The 22,806-nt window shown below is 48.6% G+C and overlaps 3 protein-coding genes across 11 annotated transcripts in view; 1 reads left to right on the top strand and 2 right to left on the bottom strand.

Moving 5' to 3' along the window:
- LOC143485854 (solute carrier family 66 member 2) overlaps positions 1 to 4,770 on the bottom strand; it is a 37,762-nt gene extending 32,992 nt beyond the window's left edge. The window contains exons 1-3 of one of the 5 annotated variants that reach the window (XM_076985515.1): positions 4,435 to 4,770; positions 1,851 to 2,107; positions 1,411 to 1,544 (exon numbers count right to left, since the gene is read on the bottom strand). In XM_076985515.1, coding sequence (XP_076841630.1) covers positions 1,411 to 1,544; positions 1,851 to 2,041 — 325 coding nt within the window. In that variant the 5' untranslated portion in view covers positions 2,042 to 2,107; positions 4,435 to 4,770. The other 4 variants (XM_076985485.1, XM_076985495.1, XM_076985504.1 and 1 more) reach the window with 4 other exon arrangements.
- A 257-nt stretch (positions 4,771 to 5,027) lies between these two features.
- hsbp1b (heat shock factor binding protein 1b) lies at positions 5,028 to 7,095 on the top strand. Of its 3 annotated transcripts, none has more exons than XM_076985551.1 (4): positions 5,028 to 5,185; positions 5,487 to 5,553; positions 6,543 to 6,669; positions 6,834 to 7,095. In XM_076985551.1, exons 1-3 carry the CDS (start codon positions 5,141 to 5,143, stop codon positions 6,662 to 6,664), a joined length of 234 nt encoding a protein of 77 aa, XP_076841666.1. In that variant the 5' UTR covers positions 5,028 to 5,140; the 3' UTR covers positions 6,665 to 6,669; positions 6,834 to 7,095. The 3 variants fall into 3 exon arrangements, with proteins under 3 accessions (XP_076841666.1, XP_076841658.1, XP_076841651.1); XM_076985543.1 differs by having other exon boundaries at positions 6,831 to 7,095; XM_076985536.1 differs by having other exon boundaries at positions 6,767 to 7,095.
- A 394-nt stretch (positions 7,096 to 7,489) lies between these two features.
- Positions 7,490 to 22,806, bottom strand: part of LOC143485831 (DNA topoisomerase I, mitochondrial) — a 43,165-nt gene continuing 27,848 nt past the window's right edge. The window contains exons 8-19 of one of the 3 annotated variants that reach the window (XM_076985450.1): positions 21,719 to 21,840; positions 19,114 to 19,236; positions 18,630 to 18,817; positions 18,237 to 18,381; positions 17,320 to 17,463; positions 16,506 to 16,691; positions 15,293 to 15,361; positions 10,872 to 10,986; positions 9,260 to 9,387; positions 8,900 to 8,994; positions 8,635 to 8,784; positions 7,490 to 7,765 (exon numbers count right to left, since the gene is read on the bottom strand). In XM_076985450.1, coding sequence (XP_076841565.1) covers positions 7,663 to 7,765; positions 8,635 to 8,784; positions 8,900 to 8,994; positions 9,260 to 9,387; positions 10,872 to 10,986; positions 15,293 to 15,361; positions 16,506 to 16,691; positions 17,320 to 17,463; positions 18,237 to 18,381; positions 18,630 to 18,817; positions 19,114 to 19,236; positions 21,719 to 21,840 — 1,568 coding nt within the window. In that variant the 3' untranslated portion in view covers positions 7,490 to 7,662. The remainder of the gene's footprint in view (positions 7,766 to 8,634; positions 8,785 to 8,899; positions 8,995 to 9,259; positions 9,388 to 10,871; positions 10,987 to 15,292; positions 15,362 to 16,505; positions 16,692 to 17,319; positions 17,464 to 18,236; positions 18,382 to 18,629; positions 18,818 to 19,113; positions 19,237 to 21,718; positions 21,841 to 22,806) is intronic. The other 2 variants (XM_076985461.1, XM_076985456.1) reach the window with 2 other exon arrangements.

Raw genomic sequence — 22,806 nt, 5'->3', positions numbered from 1 at the left:
TACCATATTATCAACACCCATCAACACCTACCAGACTATCAACACCCATCAACACCTACCAACACTATCAACACCCATCAACACCTACCAACACTATCAACACCCATCAACGCCTACCATATTATCAACACCCATCAACGCCTACCAGACTATCAACACTCATCAACGCCTACCAGACTATCAACACCCATCAACGTCTACCAGACTATCAACACCCATCAACGCCTACCAGACTATCAACATCCATCAACGCCTACCAGACTATCAACATCCATCAACGCCTACCAGACTATCAACACCCATCAACGCCTACCAGACTATCAACACCCATCAACGCCTACCAGACTATCAACACCCATCAACGCCTACCATACTATCAATTTTACCAGTCAGCACATACTCTGCTGGTATAAGATGGACAAAGGAGGAGATGAAAACTACCAACGTCAAGACAAAAAGCCAGCACCCATCATCCCAAATACAGCACTCATCAGAAGGGATCTGAGGACTGGATTTATTTATTTTGCAGATGGTGACTACAGAATCAAAGAACAGCTGTCCAAACATCAATTCTTCAAAAGACATAATAATAACAAATAATAATAATAATTGATGAAATCTCTGCTAGATATCTCTCGATAAAGGACGATAACGAGAACAATCGTTACCCTGCACAGCTCCTGTTGTGCTACGGTCAGTGCTGTTTTCGTGCCGTGGACACACGTTTATTTACTTTATTACTACTTTAACATTCTGGTGCCCTAAACACGGAAGCTGAGGTCAAACACACATTTTGGCAGTAGTGTCAGTTATATGTTGCTGCCGCATGTTAATTACACACAGAAGGTGCGAGTGTAGAAATGATGTCTACAAGCAAAGACCAGCACAAAGAAGAACAGGGTTAAGTGAGGTTAAAACGGAGCAAACCTGTCTGAACGTCTGGGACTGAAGTTAAAATTGAGCAATATCTCTCAATCCAGTCCCTGAGGACCAGCAGTCAGTTCCAGGTTTTTGCTTCAACTTAATGTGTCTGGAACTTGGACAGAGCAAAAGTGTGGAACCATCAAATGGGCCCCGAGGACTGGGCTGAGGAGCCGTGAAATACAGGAAACAAGCCTCTGCTTGTTCTCAGAGCTGCAGCGCCCTCCTCTGGTGGAGGGAGAGAACTCTTAAGTAAAACTGCTTAAGTAAAAGGAGAAGTGAAGGAAGCTGAATGGGAGTTAAATGTTCAGTTATTGGCTGCTGAGCTGAAGTGGTGGAGTGTCTCCGCCACCCCGCGGCCTCCGTCACCTCCATCACTCCACCACTCCTCTTCATTGTGTTTGAACACTGATGCCCAATGGCATCCAGTGGCTATGCGGCCATTATCCGTGATACAGCGGGTGTTGGTGCAGACCTGGCTGTCATTACCTGTGATGCGGTGCTGTTTGGTGCTGACCCGGTTAATCCTCTGGACAGTGCAGCACAGATGGAGCATGGCCCACATGGTGAGAATCATCACCACACTCTGCAGGAGTAATGTCAGCTCAAACTGCTTGCCTATCCTGCACACACACACACACCACTACTGTTAAAAACACATCATGTTACTCTTCACTAGCACTGAGAGCTGTGTAATCCCTTCAGAACACAGTGCAGTAGTGAGTGATGGTTGTTTTACACCTTACAACCACCAGTCATACAGATGAGCCTGACAGCATGTATTCAAACGCATTACTGCACTTCACCTTTGGACAGCTCACCGAAAAGTCCCATCTGGTGATTCTGTCTCGGGTTCTCGGGTTGCAGTAAAGCCCCAAGCGGGCGCTAGTGCTGTGGGCTGGCGGCATGCACGCGTGTCCCTGACTCACCAGAAGAAGATGCGAAGTATGTTGGCGAGGAGCAGGACCAGGCAGACGCGGGTGGAGAAGCCTTCGCCGTTACCCGTCCTCCGTATGTCCTGGTACTGGGGCACGTAGGGCAGTGCCCCCCCGAACACCATGACGCAGGAGGCCAGCCAGGGCAGCACGGCCCCCACGTCCCCCTCCAGGGCAGGCTCCATGCCTCACTGGCCTGCACGCTGCACCCTGTGCCCACACCACACTGCTGCTCAGCTCGGGTTCCACCCCTGATCACACAGTGCAGACGTGTTTAAACAGGACGTTACAAGGGCAGGAAATGACTGGACAGACTGCATGTGGAAAATATCTTTAGAAACCAAGAAATTAATAAAAAGACAAAGAAGTTATATAATGCACTATAATCTCTCTCTCTCTGTCTCTCTCTCTAATATATATATATATATATATATATATATATATATATATATATATATATATATAGTAACAAAACACTTAACAGTCATTAAAGAGAGGGGAGAGGAGAAGAATTTTAAGCAATGTGCACCTTACAACAAGAGAAAACCTTCCATGACTGCTCCTAAATAGAGACCATTAAAACACACAGACCACTAAATAAGCGGATACTGGTCTGCTCTCACGGGCTGGCACCAGCAGGTCCGTGTTCGCCTCTTCCTCTGAACACGTGCAAAACAAAGAGTGCTCACCGCCCGTGAGCAGCGTCTCCCGTTCCTGAACGCCGATGCAAACGCCCCTAGCACGCTTGTTCAGACTTGAGTCAACGGCGCCGGCCGGGCTGAGCGACAGAGCGTGAGGGGGGAGGAAGATTTACATCCAAACCCGCCAAACCACTCACACTCTTCCTCGCTTAAAGAACACACGGTACAACAGAAGGGCTGAAGATACCCAGAAGATAAGAGCCCTGACGGTTCTCCTGCTCTTTGACCAAACGTTTGACCAAGACAGCGAAGCCAGTCATGAGTCGTAGACCACACACACGTCCCAGATGTTGTGAGCTTCTTTCTCATCAACTGCACACACACCTGGTTCCATCTCTGCGTCCCTAGCAGCACCTGAGAATGTATTTACTTAGGCAACAGTTCTTCATGGGCACTGAGCAGTGTTAAAACAATGGAGTTAAAGGAAGTTGTTTCAGAACCTAAAGTCTTTGTTTCTTATAGCATGTGGCTATAAGAACCAAATCTACTAGACATATCAAACTGCATGAGTGGAACGTCAGTTGCATTCCACCCAGCAACAGTGACAGTGACAGCAACAATGTGACTGGAGATAACACATTTCCATCTGTACCACGGGCAGCAGAGGACAACGCTGAAATCAGCAGCTTTCATAATGTGCAGATCAAAGCATTTTCGCAACCTATGCCGAATTCTTAGATTGGGTACCGAATGGTCTTAGGTGACAGCAGAAGAAAAGGTGAAATTTGACAACAACAGGGGAGAAAGTGAATCCTATCATATTTGGTCAAAAAGCAGATTGAAAGTCTTACTCAAGAACATCAGGCAAACTCAGTATAAAAGTTATTGCTACGCGTTTTTGACCGAATTGTAAAATGTACAATATTCTCCAAAATGCTCTACAGTAGCTATATGCAAGCCAGCTACTCCCAAGGAAGCGCTGTTGGAAGTCCACATTCCGCACGGGGAGCGGCATTTCCGCAGCAGCACTAGTTCACTCCAGAGACCGTACACCGTCACCGGTTCACTCCAGAGACCGTACACCGTCACCGGTTCACTCCAGAGACCGTACACCGTCACCGGTTCACTCCAGAGACCGTACACCGTCACTGGTTCACTCCAGAGACCGTACACCGTCACCGGTTCACTCCAGAGACCGTACACCGTCACCGGTTCACTCCAGAGACCGTACACCGTCACTGGTTCACTCCAGAGACCGTATACCGTCTCTGGTTCACTCCAGAGACCGTACACCGTCACCGGTTCACTCCAGAGACCGTACACCGTCACTGGTTCACTCCAGAGACCGTATACCGTCACTGGTTCACTCCCAACAAGCGCAGACGTGAACCGCGCGCCTGACCATGTGTTACTCAGAGAAACTCCGCTGATCTGAGAAGTGCTTCGCTCTCGCTTTCAGAAGAACACAAGAACAACGTGGGTAGATGAATGTGGGCAGTAATGGATCCCAGTCTAAGAATAGCGCTCTCACTCAAGTCGTTAAAGTACACGGACGCCAGATTATTAATAACCGCCTCTGAAAACGACTCCACTATTTCATATGCATAAAATCTATCGTCCGGACTTCTCCGTGTCGTGTTTCACCGCTGTGGTTGTCGTAAAGTCTCTCAAGTCGCTCAGAAAGTCCTCTAACGTACATGTACACGTTGCCAGTGAATATTGTTCCTCTAACTTATGGAAAATGTTAAACAGCGTTACGTTGGAGCGAAGACCGAACAGCCTTCAAATGTTAGAACCAACAAAGACTTCCAGCAATACTCTACATCGACAAACGGATGAATGCCAAAGCTTGTTTTCGATGTTTTTATCCAGATTTGACGCAGTATGACATCAGCATACAGCTAAAATACATCTGAGTACTGAAGACGTGACGTTACCTGCTGCGCGCGCTCTGTCCACGCGCCGGAGTTACACTCGCTCATGTCATCATACGGGACTGGCAGTTATTTATAAAGGCGCACTTTGTGAAATATAATAATCCCGTGACGAGTGAAAAAACGCATAAAAAAAAGAAAACAAATCCACGCATGTTCCAAATACATGAGACTAAATGAAACGTACACACACTGTGCTGTTTAATGACACTCACACTGAACACCAGTGTGTTGGGACTACACGTGTGGGCGCAGAGCTCTGGACGTGCGTTAGTTTCAGTGTTTTACAGAGCGCGGGACTGCCGTGGAGGGTGGAGGTGGTGGAGGTGGAGGCGCGCTGGGTCCGCCTGCACAACTTCCAGCGGCGCAAACACGCTGAAATGTTTCACACCTCGAGTACCAGCTGGCAAACCCGAGTAACGTCCCCCAACCCCGCGCCTGTATCGCCTAAACGTCAGCTCACATTGGGCGTTTTTATTAAGGTGGGGTTGCAAACATGTGATATTTACAGTTTAGATTATGTGTATTGTTTGTTTGTTTGTGTGTGTGTGTGGTGGGGGGAGTAGCACTACTACGGGATTTTGACTGGTGATCTCGCGAGATTCACATACTCCCGGATTTACCAGCTGACCAACACAACTAGCTGGTATTAAGTGCTGTAGGATCACGGAGTCGCAGCTCAAACCCTTTACTTACTTTTACACTAATCATGGCAGAGACGGATCCTAAATCGGTACAGGACCTTACCGCGGTGGTAAGTGTAGCACCAGCTGCTTTATGTTACCATCCTAAATGAGGTGTAGGCCTGATGCTAAGCTAACCACACCAAGTAGCACCACAGGTCCGGCTACATGTCTAGTGGACCCCGGGAAACCACACGGTACACGAAGTTCTGGACCGCCAGCCCGTTTGTGTCCGGAATATGGCCCAGTCTGTTGGGAGTAACTCTACACTAGCTGGCCACACACACACACACACACACGGGCTTTAGTTCGCTACCTAACTGGTATTATCAAACTCTCGTGTGCCACACGTTAATCTGGTGTTTCTAACAGGTGCAGACGCTGTTGCAGCAGATGCAGGACAAATTCCAGACCATGTCGGACCAGATCATCGGAAGGAATATCCTACTGTACCGGCTGCGTTAGTGTACAACACACCTTAACGTTTTACAAGAGTTACTCAACTCTATATGAGAGAGGGGCGTCTCAAGACCAATGTTAATCTGGTTTAGGACGTGTGTGTGTGTGTGGGTACACAGCATTCACTGCCGTTGTTGCCATGTAGACACAAACGGCCAGTTTTACAGATACATCACCACCATAAACTTAAATACAGAACATATTCATGTCAGTTAGAAAAATTATTATTAAACATAAGATGCGATGCTGTCAAGACTCCTCAATGCATAGGTTTTCGACCAGACTGAAACAGGGACATTCTCATACAACAGTATGTGTGGGACATAATTCCATCCAGAAAGCTGTACAGCACGTAGTTCCCAAGAAGGGGATGCATCTCCTGGTGGGGGTGCTGATTGGGGGTGCTGATTTCATGTGCCCAACTCCATAGTGGATTAAGTCATCCCGCAGCCCTCCGACACCCTGAACGCAACGTTTCGCCTGCAGTTGAACTTAAAGTGCTGGCTCCAGCAGGCCTTTAGGGCCAGGCCGTGTAAAAATCCTTACCCTCATTTGTGGTTTTATGATGTTTCCAGCCCTGCTGTTTAAAATGCTATTCTTGAGATGCAGTTCATGTAGATGCAAGTTATGTTTATCATAAAGTAGCACCAGTCCAACCAGAATGATGAATCCAGGAATGGAATACCATGAACACTGACTGTGCTGAGCATCCTGTACATGTCTTGCACGGGTGTCATTCCACCTTCTAACTTGACTTCGTCACACCTGGCCTCAAACCAGTTGGGATTTTCACTTCCATATATTCACACACAAACTGTTCAGTTTGCAGTTTATAGCCCAAAAGAACCAGTTGTACCTTCTGGAGCAAAGTGAAGCCGGTCTTTCCCCTCTGCTAGTAGTGTAGTGGGGCGTTTACAGGAGCAGGCCAGGTGATCCACAAACACTCCCATCTCCCTTAACCAGAGTCACTTGATGAGATGAGCACACGGATTGATGATCTGGAGAAGAACATCGCTGAGCTGATGACTCAGGCGGGGGTGGAGGAGGGAGAGGGAGAGAGCAGGGCTAAAGAGGCAGAGTCTTCTTCATAGTGAAGGTACACACACACACACACACACACACACACACAGTGCTTGCATTAAATTAGCCTCGACATTTGTTCATGTAAATTTGCATTTCATTTTTTATTCCAGAATGCTAATGCTAATTATGCCGCTGCTAGAGTGAACCCAGCTGGTGTCTAACTCCGTTCTTCAGCAGGTTCTGCTGGAATGAGGACGTTCTTCACAAGCTTCCTCCTCCTGTGGGCTCAGTTTTATTTTGTGCTGTTGTATAGTGTTTTATACTAACTTGTAATATTGGTCAGTTTTCATGTGACTGGCCTCTAAATCTTTTCTTTAGTAGATATTGCAAATACCTTTTTAAAAGCCCTTGAAGGCCTGTGTTACTGTAAAGGTTGTCCATGTACTCCTCTACCATTCCAGTTTCCACCTGTTCTTGTTAATAAAATGGTTTCATACACTCAGTTTTCATTGCCATATTAAAAAGCATAATTGCAGATTTGAATCCAGTTACACTTCCAGGATACAACTGGTCAGTCTACTTTTACCATCAAACCAGTTCATCAAACTTCTGCAAAGTCTGATTTGACTGAGCTTTTCCCGACACACACACACACTTTCCAGTCCTCTGTGAGAATGCAGGCGAGCTCGGACTCAACTGGTGCATGAAGGACTCTGCTTACCTATAAAATGACTTCACGTCCTCCGACATTCGTCAAGCTTTTGGGTCCTAGACAGTGTGTCTCCAGGCACTGCACACAGCTGCAGATGAAATTACTGGTCCTACAATGTTTAATGTTTTATTCCCTAGTTTAGAGAAAATGGATTCGACAAGGATTCCTTTCAAAATGCATTTATTGAAATTTATTAAAAGTTCATTGTTTTACATTAAACCCTGTTTAAAGTGCTAAAAGCATTTAAGACGAACCCTAGCTGCAAAATGGTCAACAGACTCATGTTAAAACTGGATTTAAAATGACCATTTAAGAGGAACAGATGATTCAAAAGGAGTCTTGCAAAATGCAGCCTTAAAACTCAAAGTCCTGTTCAGTCATCTCAACGGCCCAGGCAAACTTGTCCCTCAGACTTTTATTATAGACTTTATCCAGCGGCACCTCCATCTTCTTACACCTGCACAGCCAGAGAGACACGGAAACAAAGCAAGTCTTTTTTGATGCACAATTATTTAAGCCTCAGTGTGTGTTCTCCACGTCCATCAGGTCATGCTGATGTGGGTTATGATGATTGTGTGTGGCACCATGGAGTTGTATGGGTATGGGCGGGGCCATGTTGGCATGGACATGGGCACAAGTGTGGATATGTCTGTGGGCCTCTTTTCAGGCAATGCCAAGTTAGTCATAGAAGCTACCAAATGTACTGAAAAGCATGTTTGTACTGTGAGAAAACAATTTTTTTCCTAAGATTTAATATTAGTTATTTGGGTTTAGTGACTTGTGTGTAGGCAGTTCTGAATAAAGCACAAGGATGTAGGTAGCTTCAGGCTCAAACCGTCACTCCAACTTAACGGGTGCAACAGGTGTGTAACGGGTGTATCTTTCTGTTCCACATTGTATCTCAACCTTTTCATTCCATCATTTAAAGTGGCACAAACAAACTGGGCTTCAGGAATTATGTAATGTGATGTGTGTGTGTGTGTGTGTGGTGAGAAACTACAGTCAGCAGAACCTGGCTGGACTGGACATGGCTGCATAGTGTAGTGGGGTTTACCTGTGCGGCTGAATGGAGCTTCTGCAAGATGTAGGTGTAAGCTTACAACTGACCACGCAATTGGATTGACCGAAAAAACACCAGAATCGCTGGTGTGTTGTGTGTGTGTGTGTGTGTGTGTGTGTGTGTAGAAGGGGAGCAGGGATTCACCTTATTGGCAGCAGACAAACAAACATGCTCTACTTTACATTCAAAACAACATGATTGTGCATGTGTGTGTACACGTGTGTGAACGAGTGAGTGTATGTGTGTGCGCTCGTGTGTTTCCTCACCAGGCCACGGAGATCCGTGGATCCAGGTAGTTCAGTTTGGAGGTGCTCAGGGCAATCTGTTTGTTCTCCTCTCGGTCAGTAGCCTGAACCTCCATCCTCAGCAACTGTTCCTCACTACGCTGCACTGCTTTCTTCTTCTTCTCCACCATGCTACACAGTCACACACCCAACACCCTATAAACCACTGAATGCGTACTCTGTCAGTTCCACAGGTGTATGAGGGCCTGTGTGGCAGGCGTGGGTGGGTGGTGTTGGTGGCACTCACGTGAGCAGCCTGGGTTCTGAGCTCCCACGGGCCTCCACCTCCGCCTGCTGTAGCTCCTCCTTCACCAGGGACAACTTCTCCTTCCTGCTCTCAATCTGGACACGCAGCCACACACACACACACACACACACACACACACACACACACAATCCATCCAGCCTCCCGTCACACACACACTCAGCCCTGATCTACACCAAACCACTCTGGTTTTGGAGCTCAAACACCATCAGGTCACAGTCATTTAAAAATTAAATAATTAACCGCCCTAAACAATGACACTGTGTCCCCCTATGTCCCCCTTATGTGAATACTCCAAACCACACTCATGCTGTCCAGTCATGCCATCTCTCAGCTGCTAACCTTCGTTTGCAAGTTGGCCATTGATTGTTCAAAGGTCTTTGGCGGCGCCCGCTGGTGGTTACAAAGAACTGCAACCGCACGGTTTGCCCTGTTATAGGAGAGCAACTTCTCTGCAACGCTTTCTGATGCTGAATATGAGAAAATGTGAAATGAGAAAGAGAAAACAGAAAATATAAGCTTTGCAATTAGGCAGAGTATTGAGAGTATTCTATACATACACTAACTGCATGGGTAAGTAGTCAAAAAGTGTTCATTTAGCATCATGCAACTGGGACTCAGTCAGTCAAACACCCGAGCTAAAAAGCACACTTACTCCAACAGTAAAGAGCATTCGCTATTCTGCAAATCTAAGACCAGCTTATATTAATGTGTCTCCAAATAACAGAATTACAGACAGAGCAAGTGCAAAGGCCTTTCAGTATAGGATCTTTTCTCTTCTGGAAAATTGAAGCCTAAATGAAATTAAGAGAATTATAAAAATAAAAAAAATCTTTAAAAGAAGTCCCCAGCTACCCATTTAATTATTTTAAGACCTGTGTGTGTGTGTGTGTGTGTGTGTGTGTGTGTGTAGTGCAACAGACATGTGATTTAAGATCCAATTACTTTGTAGACCTCAAATGAGCCTCTTTGTGCTCAGTAGAGTATGTCACCCAACCGGAGGTGGCCATGTTTAGAGCAGATGTAGTACCTGAATGTCCAAAACATTCAGGCCACTAGGTGTCAGTATAACGACCGTTTCATAATGTGAAAAATAATCATTGGCTAAAAGACTTATTGCTCCTTTAAATAAATGACAGCTAATCAGTTTATCCCTCTATCCAAGTCCACTGCCAGAACCAATAACGTGTTCATTATCTAATCTCTTTAATCAATCTTAGCAGAGCTGAAGCACAGACAATACAGTCTCGGCAGCTGTGGGCCATTACTGCTGACCTCAGCACGATGTCCCACCACGCTTAGCTGTGAGGTCGCACAAGGTTAGCATCCATCACGACAGAGGAAGGCATATAACGCGCAGGTGTTCAGAGGAGGGCCTACGCAAAACTGCAATATCGCGCCACAGACGACGTGTACTACCCACCCGAACCACAAGGGGGCCAAACCAATCAGATATCCATCAATCTGCTCCATCTGTTGGGTGTGCTGAATATTACCCTCGCTGCCAAAAGGAACATTGGGAAATATGCCAGAAAGACAAAGAAAGATGGAAATAAAGCAGGACTGTCTCCACCAATCTGTGGGACGCTGACTAATGCAGAGGGAGAGTCGTACAGATGCAGAGGAAAGGGGTGTGTGTGTGTGTGTGTCTTACAGATGCGAATGAAGGGGTGTGTGTGCGTCTTACAGATGCAGAGGAAAGGGGTGTGTGTGTGTGTGTGTGTGTCTTACAGATGCGAATGAAGGGGTGTGTGTGCGCGTCTTACAGATGCAGAGGAAAGGGGTGTGTGTGTGTGTGTCTTACAGATGCAGAGGAAAGGGGTGTGTGTGTGTGTCTTACAGATGCAGAGGAAAGGTGTGTGTGTGTGTGTGTGCGTGCGTCTTACAGATGCAGAGGAAAGGGTGTGTGGGAGGCTGACTAATGCAGAGGAAGGGGTGTGTGTGCACGTCTTACAGATGCTGAGTTCCCGCAGTTGCTGCTGTAGGGTGATTGAGGCGTTGTAGGTCCTGAACACTTTAGCTGTGAGTCCAGGCATGAGAGAGCTCAGATGCTTATTCAACATCGCAGTCTGGAGAGAATACAAGACAAGGTGGAGATAATTTCTCCCACACACACACACACACACACACACACACACACACACACACACACACACACACACACACACACACACACACACACACACACACACACACACACACACACACACACACACCAAACATCTCTAGGTGGCACTGTTGACCTGAGATTGGAAGAGTCTTCAGAACTCACATCAAAGGGGAAAAATCTTCCCTCAACAGTTTTGGCCAAAGCAGAGGTGGTTTAAAAAGCAATTAGTTCATAATAGATCCGACTGAAATGGACTATGTGAGCAGGAAAATGGAGATGTGTGGCAGACATTTAGACACTGGCCGAACCAGAACAGACACCATGGCAGTAACACCCAGATCATAATGGTTGTGTTCTATTTAATCTCCAGCTGTGAGACGCCACCGTGCCACGGCGTTACGTCACTCAGGGCAGTGTATTTGGGCTGGAACTGTATTTTCCAACGCTGATGTGGAAGTGTTTTTGTATATGTTCCGACAGATGGACAATGTTAATGAAGCCTGCTCTCCACCTATACCACACTGGCCCTGCCGTGTGTTCACCAAACCAATCACAAAAACAGAACATGCTCCAAAACAAATCAACCAAAATAATAATAAAACTACCATACCACAGGAGCTTAGTTCAGGCAAACACCATCCATGTCATCCACCCACACCTATATGGGTGTCCCCTGTAAACATGGTCATTTTTTGAACATTTGATTTTACTTCACTGCAGAGCCTTTCTGAAATGTCTGCTGGGAACAAAATGAAGATTTCACATGGAGTTAATCCAGTCCGTAACCATTATGTCTGTGCGGCTCTGTGGAGAGAGGAGTCTTATTAGGATGGGAAGGAGCCCTGGTGAGCAAGGTTAAATTCCACCTGGGCGCATAAACAGGTTTTCCAGAAAAAGTACTGACCTCGACAGGCGAACAGCCCACTGAGGGCTTATAGTGTGACTGTTTACACACAGCAAATGAGTAACAAATTATACACATACCACAGGGCAGAGAGACCGTTGAGACTGCAGGGAGATGTGCGGTTCACAGACCGTGTACACCGAGGGGAGATGTGCGGTTCACAGACCGTGTACACCGAGGGGAGAGGTGCGGTTCACAGACCGTGTACACCGAGGGGAGAGGTGCGGTTCACAGACCGTGTACACCGAGGGGAGATGTGCGGTTCACAGACCGTGTACACTGAGGGGAGATGTGCGGTTCACAGACCGTGTACACTGAGGGGAGATGTGCGGTTCACAGACCGTGTACACTGAGGGGAGATGTGCGGTTCACAGACCGTGTACACTGAGGGGAGATGTGCGGTTCACAGACCGTGTACACTGAGGGGAGATGTGCGGTTCACAGACCGTGTACACTGAGGGGAGATGTGCGGTTCACAGACCGTGTACACTGAGGGGAGATGTGCGGTTCACAGACCGTGTACACTGAGGGGAGATGTGCGGTTCACAGACCGTGTACACTGAGGGGAGATGTGCGGTTCACAGACCGTGTACACTGAGGGGAGATGTGCGGTTCACAGACCGTGTACACTGAGGGGAGATGTGCGGTTCACAGACCGTGTACACTGAGGGGAGATGTGCGGTTCACAGACCGTGTACACTGAGGGGAGATGTGCGGTTCACAGACCGTGTACACTGAGGGGAGATGTGCGGTTCACAGACCGTGTACACTGAGGGGAGATGTGCGGTTCACAGACCGTGTACACTGAGGGGAGATGTGCGGTTCACAGACCGTGTACACTGAGGGGAAATGTGCGGTTCACAGACCGTGTACACAGAGGGGAAATGTGCGGTTCACAGACCGTGTACACTGAGGGGAGATGTGCGGTTCACAGACCGTGTACACTGAGGGGAGATGTGCGGTTCACAGACCGTGTACACTGAGGGGAGATGTGCGGTTCACAGACCGTGTACACTGAGGGGAGATGTGCGGTTCACAGACCGTGTACACTGAGGGGAAATGTGCGGTTCACAGACCGTGTACACTGAGGGGAGATGTGCGGTTCACAGACCGTGTACACTGAGGGGAGAGGTGCGGTTCACAGACCGTGTACACTGAGGGGAGAGGTGCGGTTCACAGACCGTGTACACTGAGGGGAAATGTGCGGTTCACAGACCGTGTACACTGAGGGGAGATGTGCGGTTCACAGACCGTGTACACTGAGGGGAGATGTGAGGTTCACAGACCGTGTACACCGAGGGGAGAGGTGCGGTTCACAGACCGTGTACACTGAGGGGAAATGTGAGGTTCACAGACCGTGTACACTGAGGGGAGATGTGCGGTTCACAGACCGTGTACACTGTGGTTTAGAGATGTAGGAGGTGCTGTGTAATTGTGCCCATCTGCAATGTAAACAGGGGCAGCAGGTGGGGACCTCCAGAGGGGACGATGTCCTAATGAAGGCATCAGCAACTGCAAAGTCTCAACCCCCCCCCACAGTTCCACTCACTTGCACTCTACTGTACGGTGGTGTAGAGTCCACATTACACATGCAGCATGCGGAGAGTGAACGGAGTGCACCATGCACCCCTGCTGGCTTTACATTCCAGCTTATTTGAAAGATCTTCAAATGGGATTGACATCATGGGATTGTGGTGGCCAGGTCATTAATGCAATTTCACCCCAATTTTCCTCAAACTATTCCTCAGAGGTTTCTTGTACACAGCGACCGCTAGGAACAAGTGCGGCTCCTGTGATGTCACAGCGAGTACTTTAACCCTGTTCTGGGGAAACAGAGCTGGTTTCATTCAGGTACACACAGACACACCGGAGGTCCTCTTCCCTGCAAGGGTAGGGTTGCAGATAAGCACACAGTCCAAAAATAAAGTGGAGCAGTGTCAGTCTGGGGCAGGACCAGAGCAGAGCGGGTGCTGCAGCGGGTGTGGGCCAGTGCGGGTGATGCAGCGGGTGTGGGCCAGTGCGGGTGCTGCAGCGGGTGTGGGCCAGTGCGGGTGCTGCAGCGGGTGTGGGCCAGTGCGGGTGCTGCTGTCTAATGTCTCTCCAAAGGTGAAACCCTTCCAAGCCAATCACATGGGCTCACACAGGCGGGCACGGGCACAGCCTGGTAGCCCCTCCCCCACCACACACATTTGAGCTACAGCTGGACAAGGCGTTCTGGACACAGACATTCATCAAGGAGCAGGCTGGCATGGGCCTGTACCCCACCACGCTGCTTGTCAACATGCAGAAGGACTGGCTGGAATTATTATTATTTTATATCTTTGATCATCATTTAATACCTGTCTTAGGAACAAGCTCTTAAAACAATGTATGAAACTTGTTTTAAGGATTAGTGCTGGATTAGTGCTATTCACTTTATTTAGAAATTATATTGGTAGATTAGTTGGAAAATATAACAACTATGTTAATGCTAATGATATGGTAATATATGCCTGTGCATGCAGTATGAGCCTAGTGGAAGAAAACTTGCAAAGGGATTTCAATTTACAATTTAAATTTTTCAATTTACATTTTCAATTTAAATGTAGATAAAACAAAATGCTATTTTAGAGATATTTAAAATTCATAGCTTTTAATTACTGTATTTTTGGAGCCTGAATTGGACACATTTTAGCTTACAAATATCTAGACACTATTGCTCAAAACACATTAAAAAGCTGACCACAAAACTGCAACTATTCTCTACCTAAAGGGTCCTGAATATGGAGATGTACAGGAGACGGCTCTGAATACGGAGTTGAACGCCCTGAATACGGAGTTGAACGCCCTGAATACGGAGTTGAACGCCCTGAATACGGAGATGAACGCCCTGAATACAGCGACGTATGGCCGATGATCCCGAATATGGAGACGTACAGGTATCGTTGTAGCTTCACGTTGTATGGCTATACTCACCCGCCCTTCTCCACCAATCAGACGGTACTAACCCATCACATGCTCAATCAGTCCTGCTCTACCATCAGCCCCGCCCACATGCTCAATCACACCCCCCCCATGACTATGGTTGTTATATGGGTATATGTATATATAGTATATGTATGCCTCTCTCCTATTATTGTAAGTGTTGTTTAAGGTTTACAGTGTCGATGCAAATGAGGCCTTGTCTCATTAGTCTTCTCTACATAGATAACAAAGACCGAGCAACCAGGCCATAGAAGAGTCATCCATCAACCTCCCCACTGCAGAACTACCACACCACTTCTAATTGTGATTTTTAGCTATGCTGTGGTAAGCCTTCTGAAGTCAAACCGTTAAATTAAATCAAACCGTTTTCTCAACTGAATTCGAGAACTCTACTTACATTCAGACGATCAAACAGGTCATCCCCCTCTTGCTTGTTTTCCTTGAAAAGCTTGAGGTTTTTAAAAACCTGAGACAAGAACACAAAATACAAACGTTTTATAAACCAAGGCCTACTGTCCAAGAGACAGAGTGACAGACAGACAGAGAGAGAGAGAAAGCTAGCTCTCAATTATAACTGACATTTCCATGATGGCCAGCTCTCAGAAGCCCCAACCCTCCTGTGGAATAAACCCCTGGCTAAAATGTGCATACTACTAATTAATGGTGGCAGCTGTTTTTTTTAAAAGACTGATTAATTTGAATAACTATTTGTCCTTGAGCCAAATGCAGGGAAACTAAATGACACGAGGGATGATCTGTAGACTCAGAGCAGGAGGGGCATGGCCATGGACCTGTCAATCTCCATCACACCACGCAGCAGTCCGCTAGGGTGAGGAGTCATTACCACACTACCATCAGCTCACAACCCCTGTCTGATCACACAGCAACAGCTGCCTTCAGCACCTCTCTCTCTCTCTCACACACACACACACACACACACACACACACACACACACACACACACACACACACACACACACACACACACAGGCATGAGAGAGGTGCTGAACTCCAGCTTGTTATTAGACACAGAGTTTTATGAAATAAACCGATATAAAACACTGAGGATTAGCTGGGCTAGAAAAGTTGATCTAGAGTACAGATTGATATTCGGAAGGGGGGGGGAGATAGGAGAGAGAGAGAGAAACAGAAGGGACGAGAGAGGGAGAGAAAGAGGGGGGGGGGGGGGGAGGGAGAGATGGAGAGGATGGGGGAAAATACATTTCCCCTCTATTATATTTGACATTTCCGTAGCTCTCTTCGTCTCTGAATGAACCTGCTAAATATTCAGGGAATTAATTAATGTGCTACCTGATGACTTTCTCTTAAATACTCTCATTTAAATAATGAAAGCGTGTGGCAGCAAACAGTGCCTGACAGAAGCAAACATTTCTCACACCTGCTCTCCAAACCCGTTTGCCTGATTGTATTACCATATTAGAAGCAAAACAGTTTCCAGGGCCCAAGCCGCTCACGCCGCCCGTCCCTGTTCACGTCCACAGAGACCCCGAGCCTCCACCACACCTCCACCACGCCCGCAATAAGCCACACTCCTCTGTATCTGCAGTTGGGCGGATGTGACCGGCATGATGAGAACTCGGCTGTCTTACCCTCTTGGAGACAGGGACCTTGTTGTAGTAACGGATGCAGTCTTTTCCCAGGAAGTCAAACTCCACCACGTACTTCTGTCCATCCAGCAGGTGGTGCAGTCTGATGTGCTCCACCCGCAGGGAGCAGCAGCCCACTGTATCTGCCGTCTCGCCCTCCTCCTTCTCGTTCCCTGCCCTCAGAGCGAGCTGCACACACACACACACACACACACAAACACACACACACACACACACACAAACACAGACACACAGACACACACTTCATAAATATGTGCTCAGAGGAGTGTTTGACCACAGGTCCTGTGCACAGGAAGGCCGGCGCTGCTGCAGGTTTGACCCCAGCAAGGTCGTGAGGTCATGAGGTCGGTTTGTGAGTGGACGGTCAAGCAGGTTGTTCTTCTGCGCTGTGAGCACTTCATCCAAAAGCTCAGCAGGAGGCCAACAATGAAACCTCACCTTTGACCCCTGCTCAGAGCAGGACACCGGCTGACGTGCCTGTCGGTTTACACGTGTGCATCCGTTTGTCCAACATGTGTGTATTTCAGTAGATCATTGACCATAGCTGATCTGAATAAATTGGTTCCTAATGACAATGTGTAAGGAGCCGCGCAGCTTGAGGGCTAATGTAGAGGAGGAAGAGGAGGAGGAGGAAGAGCAGAGCGCCTCGGTGCGCTTCACCTCCCCACCACAGCTGTGACCCGCTGCTGGCCCAGACCACTGCTCAGGCTTCAGTGTGCTCTTTAAACACACTCCGTGTCACTCAACATCAATCAGTGTGTGTGTGTGTGTGTGTGTGTGTGTGTAAAATCCTCACCTTGTCAATGAAATAGAGGGCCACAGCTCTCTGGCGAGTGACCATCTGCTTGGACGCGAGATCCTCCAGGTACTGGAGCCGGATGTGATCCACACGAGACTTCAGTCTGCGGGCCACTTCATACTTCTCCCAGTCCTTCTCTCCCTGGACACACAGTCCACACCGCAACGCGGTTAGACTCCACACACACGTCTCCCTGTGAGCCCTGAGCCCTCTGTTAACTGAGCTCCACAACACACCAACACAGACCTTCTGACAACACTGCACAATACAGCACAATACTCAATCCCCCCCTACACACACACACACACACACACACACACACACACACACACCTACAGTGTTTGGGAAGCACAAAACTACTTCCTGTTGTGCTCATGGCCCTTTGATGTCTCGGCAACAGTTGCTTGCTTGCTGAGGGTGAGTAAGAGGGAAAGAGAAAGACAAACAAAGGCATAAAAAAGAGGGAAAGAAAGGAAAAGAGAGGGAAAGAGGGAGGAGATGAAGGGCAGTGAAGCAGAAGAGAAGGGTGTACAGAAGCCCCTCCTGCACTCCCAGGTCCTGCGGGGAGCGCGGGGCTTACAGGGAGGCGTGGCTAATTGAGTAATGATGCCATTGATTGCTTTGCATCCTGATTTGATTGTGTGTGCGGCGCTGTGTGGAGCGAGACCAATGAGGAGATGGAGCACGGTGAGGGGGTCCGGGTGAAACCGCGGTGTCTGAAACGCATTTCACTCCCCGCTCTGTTTGATTAAGCAGCACCCATCACTACAGCTAAATGTCATCAGACCCAGTCTATTAACCAAGAGAGGGAAATACACAATGACACGGGAGGGGAGGAGGCACATGCAACTACAGACAGATACTTGGGGGGGGAGAGAGAGAGAGAGAGAGAGAGAGAGAGAGAGACTGGCTACCTTGAGTTTGGAGATGGCACTGAGCATCACGTATTTGATGGAGCCCTGCACATTCTCTGTCCAGCTGGCCAGCCACGTTACCGTGTTGTCATGACGAACGTCCTTCCATCTGTGCCCAGCGGGGGGCTGTGGGACACGGGAGTCCCTGCGGGGGGTTGAGAGCACGCGCTAGCAGACACAATGGCGCAGGAGCAGAGAGGCCGACGGAGAAGGCTTCAAACACATAAGAGGCTCCAAACGCACAAGAAAACCTTCCCTAAAGAGCACTGGAAAGAAACACTGCAGCTCTACAGAAGGGCTTTAGAGTGAGCCCCAAGCTAAAGGGCCCAGGGCCAGAGTGCTTCTCCAGGGTGAGGACATGTGAAGGCTGCCCGTGGGCTGATGGGCTGCTACCGGCTGCAGTTGATGACCACGTCCTCGGGCTGGATCCTCCTCTTCAGCATACCCTGTTTGGGATGCTCCCCTCTCCCTCGGAAAAGGCCCGGGGGCTCGATCTTGAAGTTCCCGATGCGCTCGCGATGGTGGTCCAACAGGCAGAACCCATACTCCTCCGTAACCTTCTGATTGGCCTCCTTTATAGCCTGTAGAGTGACGTGACGGGGATATTAACCATCCCGCTAATGGTGCAGAGTTACCGTAGCCCAACATCACTACAGTGGGAATGTTTGTGAAGTGTAAAGTTTGTGAATCTGAAGGGTTCCAGTTTCTTGTTTGTGGATAAGGACTAACAGACCCCCCCCCCTACACACAGCCCCCAGCTCCTCCCACACAGCAGACCCCACCCCCTACACACAGCCCCCAGCTCCTCCCACACAGCAGACCCCACCCCCTCCCCCCACAGGCCCCACCCCCCCCTGCAGTGTATCGCTGCGCTGACCTGCTTCTCGTCTTTGCTCATGTTCTTCCGGGTCTCCACCCTCCGTTTGTGCATGTCATGGAGCTCTCCAAAGTCACACTTATTCAGATCGGTGATCAGCGCACGCTCCTCCACAGTCATCTCCTGCACACACACGCACACACACACGCGCGCACACACGCGCGCACACACGCGCGCACACACACGCACGCACACACACACGCACAAATATCTGCATAGCAGCAGAGAAAGAATCCCAAATTGATAGTGTTGAAGGATGTGGACAAGATTGATTCACAACCCCAGAGGCTAATGGGGGCCATAATGGATCCTGTTAACCTAATTCTGACCACCAGGGAGCAACAGAGAGGTGACCTGCTTCACCTGTAATGATCACCCTGCCCCAAGAGCCCAGGCACACACACACACACACACACACACACACACACACACACACACACACACACACACACACACACACACACACACACACGAGAGGTGACCTGCTTCACCTGTAATGATCACCCTGCCCCAAGAGTCCAGGCACACACACACGCGCACACACACACGCGCGCGCGCGCACGCACACACACACACACACACACACACACACACACACACCAGAGGTGTGTGTAATGGGGGCCGCCCCACTAGGGTCCCTCCTACTTGTTTTAATACGTATTCCAAAGCTTCCCTTTGTGTTAAATGTCACGTTAACAGCAGATGACTGTAATCTCGCCCCCTGGGGCTGGTGCCACGTGCCCTTACAGGCCAGTTCTGCTGCATGCACTGAAGGGCACTGCTGTGGTCACACGTGTCCAGTGGTCACACGTGTTCTCCCTGAGGAAGCGGCCTGGGGCCATCGGACAGACGGCAGCCAGAAGCACGCACGCACGCGCGTGCGCACGCACACACACACACACCATTGCAGCATGTAACATTTCTGAATAAATCTAAATCCATACCTGCAAGCACAGGGCGATCACGCTGGAATCTACATTTACGGCATTTAGCAGACACTCTTATCCAGAGTGACTTACAAAGGGCTTTGTATCTGATCTGATCTTCTGGAATCTACACATCCAGACCGATGCAGTCACTGATCAGAGATCAGAAGCCCCACCAGAGAGGCCTGTGGTAAAACCATGCTGCACTCCCTTACACCCCCCCACGAGCCTCCCCGTTCCCCCTGTTCACCCTCCATCCTGGTGTCGTTCCCCCCCCCCCCCCCCCCCGACCTCGTTAGCGTGACACACGCTCAGTGAGGCAGAAGCAGCGAAAGGGACGCGCTGATACACAGAATTCATTAGCACCTGCACCAGAGCCGTGACATGGCCATTTAATGAGAAGCCAAACGAAAGTTAGAATGAAAAAAAGGAGAGAAAGAAGAACAGAAATAGTAATGTCACGTGGGCAGGAGGGTACCACCGTGTACTTCATCCGTCAGCGAGGGGACAGATCGATACACAACAGGCACAGCCCCTGCTAGAGCAGACACGTCCCTGCCGTGTGTCTCGGTACCGAGCGAGACCTTCACTGATCTCACTCTGATAAGCCCCATCAGTCTTCTCCTCCTGCTCTGTGATTGACAGCCAGGCGGTGGGCGGAGACTGTGCTCAGCGATGCGAGGCGAGGCTTCCGTGTTATAATAAAACAGTTAAATTGGATTTGTTCGTATGTGGGGAGCGGGTTGTCCGGATTAGCATATCAATGCCTTTACACAAATCGTATTTTCAAGAGCATTGAGCGCTAAGCAGCACGAAATTAATTCTGCATGATGGCCTGTGGGCCCTGCTGGGTGTGGACAGCCCAGACCCGCTTCTGGACCCGGACTCCCCCCCCAATGAATAATACATCACTCAGCACTCCACAGACAGCCACTCATCCAGAAGGGAAAAAACTGAACACTGCCATCAAGTCCAAAAGAATCTATTTATACTGATAAAAAAAAATGACCCACAGAAGAAAGATTCAGACCCAAAAAGTTTTAATCAGCGTCCGAGCTCCTTCTGCCAACCGAACAGACAATGACAGGACTGAAGTGAAATCGTCAATGGTGCGCTCGCTCAAAGGAGATACTGGACTTGGTTTCAAGCCCAACGCTCTATTGTACCTGCATCTTAGTGGGCCTGAAAAGCCTTTGTCCCTCCTATTCAGTTTGTTGGCTTTAGACGTAGCGGGATTCATTTTTTACCAAAAGTACAATAGGACCAAGAGAGTTTAAAATTCCTGCTCCAATCGAAACTCCACGTGAGGCTTTTTAAGAGAATGTTTTCATCTGTGGACCACAGATGTTCACGGCCTACTGTCCTGTGTCTATTCAGAGCATTGTCTGGGGGCAGAAATCAGAAGCTCTTCATGAAAAATGACCAAGCCCTTCAGGAATAATAAACACTTTCATCAGGTCCAAGTGAGTAAATATAAAGCAAGCTAGTAAGAAGGACAACCACAGCAGTACACATCTAAAACAGGAGCGCGTGTTAACTGAATTTACTCCCTCGGGTTGAGTGAGCTGGGTTTACTCCCTTGGGATGTGGCCACCAGAGGGCGCTACAGTGGCTGGAGCACTGGTCTCAATATACACTCCAAAGCAGCGAGATGCATGAGGTGTGACCCTTCCACGTACCTTCCTCCAGTCCCTGAAGAAGTTGGTGCGGAAAACCTCTTTAGTAGTGTACTCGTGATCCAGCATTTGAGCAAAGAACAGACACACCTCTTCAGCAGCCAGACTGAGCTTCACAGGTTTCCCTACAAAAGCGCACACACGCACAAACACACACACATTAACAAACACCTTCAGGGTTCGCAGGACTCACAATGAACCGGTATATGTTCTTGCACCGTGGCCTGACACCACCTGCTTGTGTGGTTTGAGGACTCGAGGACCGGAGACCTTCAGAGGACTTCGGAAGCTTAGCAAACATGGAAGTCCGATTTCAGTCACAGCAGCTGGGTATGCAGAGAGACATTCCATCCATCTACATCCAACCTCGATTCAAACTCATTCAAGCCCATTGCTCCGATACTTGGTTTGCCATTGAACAAACCATTTGCAACATTCCTACTGCGGACAGGAGGCGGTGGGAGGAGATGAGACGCCAGCCTCTCATTCACCACGAGGTTGATCAGCGAGGTCGTACGGGTTCACGCTCGCGATGAGGAGTGTGAGAGTGGCTGTATTCTCCACACTCCCCTCTGCCACGGCGCTGACGGCAACAATCAAAGCCCCATCAGAAAGCTCACAGGCCCAAAATCCCAGTGTTTTCAGAGGCTGGATGTCTGCACAGACAAGACAGATGGGCTGTGCCCTCTGGAGCGGCCCCTTTCTTCAAAGAGGGCTCTTTTGAGTCCGCACAGAGTGGATATGAACAGATGGATCGAGCCGGAGTGGGGCAGGAAATAGATTAAAGACACTCGCCCCCCACTCACCACAGCTTTCCTCTTACTGTGGACCAGAGCTGGGTCTGGTACTCAGCTGGAGTCAGAGGAGCAAGAGCACAGAAATGATGACGATCTCAGCCTGGCTGCGTTCATCTTCAGGTCATACAGTTGTGATCAAATTTATTCAACCCCCAATGCTGCGAAGGGTTTTATGGAATTCAGTGCACATTTGTAATTGTGTTCATAATGAAATCTTACAAGGACTTGTTAAAGAACTAAATGCAACTAAGATAGCATCAATTTTTTTTGTCATAAAGTATTAAATGGCCTTTT

The sequence above is a fragment of the Brachyhypopomus gauderio genome, chromosome 2, assembly GCF_052324685.1.
Source record: "Brachyhypopomus gauderio isolate BG-103 chromosome 2, BGAUD_0.2, whole genome shotgun sequence".
Lineage (NCBI taxonomy): Eukaryota > Metazoa > Chordata > Actinopteri > Gymnotiformes > Hypopomidae > Brachyhypopomus > Brachyhypopomus gauderio.
Note: the sequence above shows the minus strand (reverse complement) of the source record. Positions and strands in the feature narration are given on the sequence as shown.

Excerpts from the sequence above, each read along its gene's own strand:
- hsbp1b (XM_076985551.1), top strand. The coding sequence starts at position 5,141 with ATGGCAGAGACGGATCCTAAATCGGTACAGGACCTTACCGCGGTG. Across the intron at positions 5,186-5,486 it reads TACAGGACCTTACCGCGGTG|GTGCAGACGCTGTTGCAGCA; the intron begins GTAAGTGTAGCA and ends TGTTTCTAACAG. Across the intron at positions 5,554-6,542 it reads GGACCAGATCATCGGAAGGA|TTGATGAGATGAGCACACGG; the intron begins ATATCCTACTGT and ends AACCAGAGTCAC.